Consider the following 10,000-nt stretch of genomic DNA (forward strand, 5'->3'; position numbering starts at 1 on the left):
CGCTCGCCATGTTCGGCACCGACCCCGAGCTCATCACGCAGGTGTTCAGACAGGTAAGACTCGTGGGCGGGCGTGGGCGGGCGTGGGAGGGGGGAGGGAGGCTCTCGTCCTGTGGGTGGAAGTCTCTTGTTGTTAGGACAGGTGAAATAAAACTCTATGTGCGAAGAGTGTGTGTGTGTGTGTGTGTGTGTGTGTGTGTGTGTGTGTGTGTGTGTGTGTGTGTGTGTGTGTGTGTGTGTGTGTGTGTGTGTGAGTGTAAGTGTGGTTGTGTGTGTGTGTATGAGTATGAGTGTGAGTATGAGTGCGTGTGAGTATGAGTGCGTGTGAGTATGAGTGCGTGTGAGTATGAGTGCGTGTGAGTATGAGTGCAGTGCGTGTGAGTATGAGAGCGTGTGAGTATGAGTGCGTGTGAGTATGAGTGCGTGTGAGTATGAGCGTGTGTGTGTGTGTGTGTGTGTGTGTGTGTGTGTGTGTGTGTGTGTGTGTGTGTGTGTGTGTGTGTGTGTGTGTGTGTAGCATTGCACAGATTGTATGTTTAGAACCCTAAAAGGTTAATTTGGTTAGATAGCTTTGTCGTGACCCTTTTCTCATCTCGAAGAAGCAAAACCCAGCCCGTTCCCCCTTTGTTCCAGATCTTCTACTTCATCTGCGCGGGGTCCCTGAACAACCTGCTGCTGCGCAAGGACATGTGCCACTGGTCCAAGGGCATGCAGATCCGCTACAACCTAAGCCACCTGGAGCAGTGGACGCGCGACATGCGGCTGCACGAGGCGGGCGTCACGGACACGCTGGCGCCCATCATCCAGGCGGCGCAGCTGCTGCAGGCGCGCAAGACGGACGACGACGTGAACTCCATCTGCGACATGTGCGACAAGCTGTCCGTCTCGCAGGTGGGTGCCCGGCCGCGGGGGCAGGGGGCCGGGGCGCTGCCTCTTCGGATATCGATGTTGCGGTTTTTTGTTATGATTGATGGTGATGGTAACAATAATTATGATAAATGAATATAATTTCTATTATTATTATCATGATTATTATTGTTTTCATTTTGATTATTATTCATTTCTTATTGTTATCATCATTAATTTTCACTTAATAAAAAAATGATGTATGACTTATTGTTTCATTGTTTTAGAAGAACATTTTATAATATGTGAAAAATATAGGTATTAGTCACATAAGTTATTTGCTATGCTATCATTTGAAACCACATGCAAATTATATGCAAATTCTCTCAGTAGACTTGTGGTCCTAAACAATTTTCTTGCCATTCTGCAACAGATCATCAAGATTTTGAACCTGTACACTCCGGCGGATGAATTTGAAGAGAGAGTCCCTATCTCCTTCATCCACAAGATCCAGAATAAGTTGCAGGAACGAGCGGAGGGTGAACAAGCGCAGGTAAGTTATGCGATTGATTTAAAGTGTCGGGGTGGGTGTGTTTTACGTGTAGCAGTTTGTGTATTTTGAGACTGTGCTTTGATGTGTCAGTGAGATGAGGATTGGTAAGAAAGATATGTTATTGATGAATGGTGATTTTTTTCATGTTTATATTTGTCAAAAGTGTTTGCAAGAGGTAAAGGAACAATGAAGTGGAGGTGTTTGCATCTATACAGAACACAAGTGCCTATTTTGTGGAATTTCATTGAAATGTGATACTGTATCACCCATACACAATATTGTTTTGAGGATGAACATGCACTGCCAAGAGTAATATCTACTAATTTATTTTTTTCCATCTTTTTCAGGCAACACTATTGATGAACACCAAATTTGCCTTCCCTGTCCGGTTCCCATTCAACCCATCCAGTATTCACTTGGAAGATATTGAGCTTCCAGAATCTCTCAACCTCGTTATGTTGAAGAAGGTCTAAAAGAACCCCCAGTCACCAACTCCACACACATGAGAATGAAACAACCTGATGGAAAAATAAAGGCTTTTACTTTGTCCTTTCCAAGTCAATCCAGCATGGTTGTTTGAGATGCTGAGGTTGTAGGGAGAGGAGATAAGAAACAAAGGGTTTCCCAGTAAGTGTGTGAAGTCTGGGATGGAGTCCGGCCCTGTTGCATGGTCTGTTTTGATGGCTGAGACTGCTTAAAGGCAAGGAACTCAGGGTGGGACAGCCTTTTTTTTCCAGATCCATGCTGAGTCAGGGCCACCAAGGGCTGGATTTTGAAACTTGTTAAGAGTTTCAGGTATAGTTTCCAAAATTTAAAAACCAGATAGTAGCTCAATAGCATTTACATGCAGTACTTAAACCTGAAGGCTTTCAGAATGGTTACATTTGTACTATGGCTTTTGTTGTACATGTAATGTAATGAAGAGGAAAGAAAAAGAAGTGAATTAGTTCTGGTTATTACAGCCTTGCTTATAATCAGTTTGACTTTTGGTTGAGACATATCTGGCAGTATGGATGGTTGTATGGGGTGGGCTTTCCGATGCTTGACATTTGTTTGTATTATATAGATTTCTCTTTCTCTGTGTCCAGAAACAGGATTAACTCACCCCAACAAAAGAAAATATTGGTATTAAACCCCCCAAAATATATCCTACTGCAGCCTTAGAATTAAAAAAAAAAGTATTTTTGTTTATACATGTAATTTTTAAACCGGTAAAAACCTCCTCATAAGAGTTGCATGGACACCCCACTTTGGGCGACTCAAGGAAAGATAAAAAGGAAATACTATATGATATATACATTCCATGAGCATATTCCAGTGATAAATAGCATTCCTGTATTTAGGACCAGTCACAGTACCTAAGACAGCACCATTGTATATTTACTTTGTGCAGCACGAAGCAGCAAAGAGCAGTTACTGTGTGTATAACTGTTTTAACTTTGGTTCTAGTGTGTTGTAAACAGTTGATGCTGTAGCACTCTAAACACATTCCATGACCTCTAGTTGAACATTACTGTAGTGTAATATATGGTTAATAGTGTTATTTATTTATTGTATAGATGTTCAGAGTTTAACATATGGCATAGTTCATATATTGTAAGATTCCATAGACTATCCTGATATCAGAAGGAGAGAAGAAAGTGGATGAATTGGTTTATGGTGTAATTATTGACATTTATTTTATGATTAATAGGGGTATTATTATTATTATTATTGTTATTATTATTATTATTATTATTATTATTTTTATTGTAATCATTATTATTGTTATTATTATCATAAATCATCATTAATACTATTATTGTTATTCTTGTTATTATTATTATAACATTTTTATTCTGATCATCATTGAAACTTCAGCCAATAACTTTAATTAACATGACTAATATGTTTATTTTTATACATTTTTATTTTCTTGTACTTAATTAAATTACAGTACATTCCATAGGGATCTGTTGGTCATAATTTCAATGGCTAATAATAAGATGTCATTTTCTGCATCTCATTTAGTCCAAAATTTGCATTGCTTGGCATACAAAGTTTTTGTTGCATACCTCAAATATTTTTACAGTAAGTGCATAGGAAAAGAAAACTTTTTTATGTAAACACATAATCAACATTGGGCAAAAACTCCCGTGAAGCCCCACCCAAAATCCCAAGTTCTCAAGTTTTGCATGCTTTGTGTATATATCATACATTTTCTGGAAGGGTGAATATTCTAGCATTTAGGGTACCCCACAAGGGCTGTTATTTGGTTTCAAAGAGGTTTGGATGCTAACTTCGGCTTTTGAATACTGTCATTTTGCCGGGCTGTGGTAGGTAGTGGCAGAGGTAGTTTGACAGATTTTGACCCCAGGTTAGGAAGCCATCTGAGAAATGAGAACACCTTTAGTATTCGGGTACTATCACCCTGTACAGTATCATATGCACGATTAGCATCATCACATGCTTGTATACTGGTTCAGGTGTACAATGTGACCATAGTTAACTCTATATTAACTTGTGTGGTGCAGAAGCTATTATGTAGCTTTACTTTCATGGTTCTGTATAGCAGATGCTGGCTGCTATTATTATTATAATTATAATTATTTATGCTTCAATTATTGTTTTTGATTATTATGAATTATGATTCATTATTATTATGATTACTACTAGGTTTTGAGGCCTTTTTTTATACCATTTTTTATGTTTGCCAGTTTGCCCAGATAAATGAAAAAAAATTCTTGATCAGTGCCAGGTACTCCTTGGTGGGGATGATACAGGCCTCAGTGACTTAATTTTGAGTAGTGACATAAGTTATTGAGATATTTATTTGTGGTTTCTGACACTGCAGAGTAGGTGCCACTTTGAAGTTTTTTTTTATTGTACGGAAAGAGATGACAGTTACTTTTTGCACAGCAAGGACAGGTAACTGAGGTGCCACATAGATTGTTTGTGAAGAAATGATAACTTTGTAATGAAATTTGTGATCATGGCCGACATATTTATTGAATTTAAAGTCACTGGTTTGAATTGAAGATCATCTGTTTTGTATTTTAATCCTTTTTTTCTTTTATATGCATAATGTAAACATGGTATAAATCATTATGTCACAGAATGCTTGGTTGATTTTTTTTTCTTTTTTTTGTAGTGCATACAAGTATATTATGATATTTTTGTTCTGTAAGCTTCCTTTTAAATGTATTTTGTATGATAAAAATGTAGAAATGCAAAAGGCTGTTTTCAGTGTGTTTTTATTTCTGCTGAATGATTTTCATTGTATATAGGTAAGATCTGATTTTCACCAGTGTTAACTTTATTGTGTGTTGCCTTGTGATTAAGAAAAGAATGTTGATTCAAAGTAAATAAATGCAGACATGTTACTATGGAATTTTATTTTCATTTCCCTTGTAGTTCTTTTATGACTTATGTCAAATGTTTATAAGCATGAGAGGAATATAAGCATGAGTTCTGAATTGAAAGTCTTCAACTAGGTTACTTCAAGCATGAGGTGTAAGCGTTGGCTGGTCTATGGTCCTGCCAGATGTACCTCATAATCCAGCACAAGGGCCTGTTACCAAAGGCATCTAGACGAGATTCCAAGGCATCGGATAATGGCCAGGTTCCATTTCTAATGAGGAAAACTTGCAGTATTAGGGCCTTGAAGGCACTTAGCTTGCTCCTACAGAGATTCCAGCATATCTAAATACTTTATACTTTTGATGAGCGAATTCATGGCACCTGCTGCCGGGCCAGTCCGTCTGCTGACTTACTTATCTGACAGCCCAAAGTCATGAACTACACTAGCAAAGTATGTAAAGCTCTGTGACCAACATCCTCGCCGCAAGCCCATATTGACTAAACAGCTTCTAACAGTCTCCAAGCGTCTTGTATCTTCATCTTACATACCTTTAATATCAAGTCTAATGCTGTAAGTAGTCTATGACAAAACTCAGAGCGCCAAGATTGTCTATTATGGACTTGTAGGTAGTATATTCGGCCTCTGGTACCTCAGTAGGTGATCTCTGATATGTTTTTAGAAAGCTGTGAGCGAGAACCTTGCTTTGTATACTGAGCAGTGTGATGCCACGGTCATTGCTCAGTCCCAACGATCCTTTTTCCCATTCCAGAGAGAGAACCACACCCCTCAGCAGGTCTTTGGGAATGGTACTGGGCTACTGGATAGCAGCTAGGACAGCATGCAAAGCCCGCGCACCAAGTTCTCCGCCAGTCAACAGGGATGCCACAAATGCCCGTTGCTTTACCACCCTGCAGCTTGGAGATTGCCACTTTAACTTCCAAACAGGGTAGAAGTTTCCTCGCCGATGGGTGGGTCCGGCAATGGGATCACGACGGTACTGGCGCCCAAGTTAACTGTTGGTAGAACAACCTGGTAAATTGCTCAAAGTAAAAAGCTCAACATCCACATAACCCAACACAATATAAGAAGGTCCGTGACCTCTAATGCCTCCTGCGGAATTAAATTCTGCCTTTCTTTTGGACGGTCGCCAGCGGACTCCAGAGGTCTGTCAAGTGTTTCGAGCTTGAAGTGATCCCACAGTCTTACAGGGTCCGCCAGTTTGCTAAGTAATGCGAGACGATCAGAGATAGCGCCAGCAAACCTCCCGGCACACTCTTCCTCCCTCGATCTGTCCAAGTGAAAAAGCCTGGGTTCGATACAGGAACAAACATTTTTAAGTGAACTAAGAGCCACGACCGATCTTTGGTCGGTACCACAGAATTAGATAGACCCTGCAGTTCTTGCGGATCCTACAGCGAATGCTAACGATGATGTGGACGATCTCTATAACCACATTACCCGTATTGGTGCACCATGCCCAGCGATGCTGGTACGAGGAGTAAAAAAATCCTCAAAATCTAGGGCCTTAAAGAAAAGTTCAATGCGGTATCCAGTTATGATCGAGCATCATAGCTGGATACCGCATTGAAGTCACGTAGAACAACGTGCATCAAGTTTGCAAAAATCGGTAGGAGTGTATAAAGCTATAAGATCCATGAATCCAAAGCATGGTTCAGTCTCTGTATCACTGACTACAGAAGGTTAAACCCCTAACTACAACGAGCTCCTGTTTGGCACCCCGCACTACTTTAGGTTAAACATCGAATTATCGCTGTCACATCACAATTGGCCAATAGCTCTCATTTACGAAAGAGAAATGTTGACTCTTGCTTAAAAATGATTTTGAGACGATTAAACAGTGAGAAATCTGTTTGTACACAGTATTCTATAAACCAGTTCAAAAATATTTTGTCGTTCTTAATGAAATGGGAATGGAATATTACAAAAGCTGTTGCTTTAATAATTATTATCAGTCCCTATCCGATTCTGTCACCCGTATGCAATTACTACACCATAAAAAATCGAGAAAGTTTTCCCGCCAAACCGTCCAAAATAAAAACATTCCTCAATCCCATACGAGATCGTGGAACAGAGGTATATACATACATATATAATCATATGTATGTAAATATGTATATATGCATATATATATATATATATATATATATATATTCATTATATATATATATATATTCATTATATATATATATATATATATATATATATATATATATATATATATATATTTGTGTGTGTGTGTGTGTGTGTGTGTGTGTGTGTGTGTGTGTGTGTGTGTGTGTGTGTGTGTGTGTGTGTGTGTGTGTGTGTGTGTGTGTGGAAATATATATATATATATATATATATATATATATATATATATATATACATATAGGACAGAAAGGGAGAGAGGTATATCCATGTGTGTATATAGGTACAGATAGGTAGATGAACAGACAGATTGATAGATATATTCCGAGTCCATTCCCGGATCATATGAGTTTTCTGGCTCTGGCTGACAGGATTCCTCTCAAAACACCGCTGTACCTTAGCCAAGGCACTCTAATATCCAGTCCCATTGATATGTATAGTTATATCTCGTTTTATGAATTAAAACTGCCTACCAACAAAACTAACGATCTCATGTGGATTAGAACCTAAGCATTCATTTAAGTACAAATGCAAGCGGATAACCCATGCATAATTTTTTTTTTTTCTATACATGGCTGCAGAAGATGAAGCTTTTCTTTGAATTTTGTGTCGCATACAAAATATAATTTTCATTACAACAGAAACAATCACAATCCATTAAAGACTGTCAGTGACGCCTTTTCCTTCCAGTTATTGCACGTTAAAGGGCACGCATATAGGAGAGTGTGGTTTAGAGCTTTTATTTATCTTGATAATTTATTTTTATGGTTATACATGTTTTGCTGTAGATTCAGTATTTCAATGCAATTAACAGCAACAAGAACAACAAACATTCATCAAGTTCAATTTGGCAGCTAGTGAAGATTGTTACATTTGTCCATCTTTGTGCATGAAAAAGAAAATATTATGCCTACATGATTCATCATTTGGATAGAATATGTTCTCTTTGCAGTTGCCATTTATTCTGTTGTCATTTATGAATCATTTATTAAACCACAGAACTTTCATAAACAGAAGAATAAATTCATCTCACAGGTAGTACCACTGGCTATCAGAGAAAGAGAAGAAAGCTCCAAATTAAGAATCAAAAAGGACAATTCGATTTTTATGCTCTTTAGTTTCTATTAGCTAACAACGAGATCTGGAATTCAAATATAAATACCTAATTTGCTTATATAGCTATATGAGGTATAAATAGGCTTTACACACACGCGCGCGCGCACGCGCACACACACACACACACACACACACACACACACACACACACACACACACACACACACACACCACACCACACACACACACACACACACACACATACGAAAAAAAGTGAAACAAAATGGTCTATTTTGAACATTTTCAGAAATGTTTCTTGCAGTTGAAAAATATTAACTAAACTTCATTTTCGAGTTCTGCATATCAAACTTTTTTTTTTCTTTTTCTTTTTTTTTGGGGGGGGGGGTAATAAAATACTTTGTATTTTTCCATGTGTTTACTAAAGGCATATTTTTTTCTTAGACATTCACTGGCAACTGTATTGGATAAGGTTTTCGCTAAATTGCAACACAAATTCTTCCCTCCTTGTGTTCCCTAGAGTTGTATAGTTTTTCGACACGGATAGGGTATGCCGCAGAAGGCTTAATGAACGAAAGCTTCCTTCATAGTTAGCAACACGGTGCTAGAGCGGGCAAATAGTGGTTTATGATGTAGCATCCGACACTTTGCCTTCGATCTCTAGAAGCTGTGAGCATCAACAAAGCTTTACAGAATATCTAGGAACCTTTTCTGACCTTGTTCTCTGACCCAGAAAACAAGGTAAAAGTTAACAGTTAACAGAGCATTTGCCTGAGTTATATCATTGTACAACTTTATCATAATTAACATAACATCTACGCAGGGGTAGGTCCAGAGAATTTTCTGATGGGAAGCACAGGGGGCAACAACAATAAATCTGGGGGGTGGGAGCCCAAAAGTATCAATAATTAAGGCTGCCCACTTCAATATGTATATTATACAGTTACACATTGTTTATGTTTTCATATTACTGAATGTGTATTATATATATTAATATATACTAATATTATATATATTAGTATATATTAATATTATATATTGCTCTAAATTAATTATATATCAATATATATTAATATTACATTAATATATAAATATTATATATCAATACTTAAATATTATATATATTAATATATAAAGGGTCAATGACCGTTTGGGGGGGGATACGCGGGGTCGCCAATGATATTTCGTGCCACCATGGAAGCCCCGCCGCCTCTGCATCTACGGCTATCAGTTGCAATAATCAGCTTAAAACAATTTTACAGGAACGAATGACCTAAAAAACTCAACAATTATCATCATATAAGTAAAAATTTTACATCAGACCGATGAAAATACATGATTTACTTCTGAAAAAACACGACTACCAAACAACATTTCATAAGCATGATGCTTTCAACACCGACTAACAGCGGTAATACGCTAGAGACATCTATGAGAATTAAATGCAGTTAAGAAAGTTAAACCCCAAGGTTCAGTGTACCCCTATGTTCAAGCTGTCTCACTCTCCCGCACATAAAATATTGAAACATATAAATCATTTAGACAACAATTTAAATATGATTTTGCTGAAATTGACGATAGAATATAAAATACAAAATAGCTGCCACAGAATCCACACCCTCTAACGGTGATGCCTGTGACCCTCTTGGTGCACCCCATCTCCTTGGTGCAGACTGGATCCGCTTCTAATGATTATGACATGCGTGATACTTCCCCACTTAGACAACAAATTCATAAATTCAAGTATAATTTGTATTGCAAATTATACACTGGTAATTATCATTAAAACCCTCAGCCTTCAAACTTTAAGGAAAATGCAAGCTCTAAATTGAAGGCTAGTGAGTCGTGTTGTATTTGGGTGCAATATTTTTGTACAGTAATTTTCTTTTGATATTTATTATTGTTATTATTATTATTATTATCATAACAAGAGAGAGGGAGAAATAAACACAAAATGCATAATAAATAATTACATACAAAAGGGAGAACGGATTTATGTTGTAGAGAGAAAATGGGATCTCTCTCTCTCTCTACACTCTC

At 37.7% G+C, this 10,000-nt stretch overlaps 1 protein-coding gene across 11 annotated transcripts in view; it reads left to right on the top strand.

Annotated features, from left to right (window-relative positions):
* Nucleotides 1–4,760, top strand: part of didum (dilute class unconventional myosin) — a 247,071-nt gene extending 242,311 nt beyond the window's left edge. For all 11 annotated transcript variants that reach the window (XM_070114610.1, XM_070114618.1, XM_070114611.1 and 8 more), the window contains 4 exons: nucleotides 1–53; nucleotides 633–890; nucleotides 1,279–1,398; nucleotides 1,746–4,760. The exon at nucleotides 1–53 is cut by the window's left edge and continues 96 nt beyond it. In XM_070114610.1, coding sequence (XP_069970711.1) covers nucleotides 1–53; nucleotides 633–890; nucleotides 1,279–1,398; nucleotides 1,746–1,871 — 557 coding nt within the window. In that variant the 3' untranslated portion in view covers nucleotides 1,872–4,760. The remainder of the gene's footprint in view (nucleotides 54–632; nucleotides 891–1,278; nucleotides 1,399–1,745) is intronic.
* The last annotated feature ends 5,240 nt before the right edge of the window (nucleotides 4,761–10,000 follow it).

The sequence above is a fragment of the Penaeus vannamei genome, chromosome 36 (assembly GCF_042767895.1).
Source record: "Penaeus vannamei isolate JL-2024 chromosome 36, ASM4276789v1, whole genome shotgun sequence".
Lineage (NCBI taxonomy): Eukaryota > Metazoa > Arthropoda > Malacostraca > Decapoda > Penaeidae > Penaeus > Penaeus vannamei.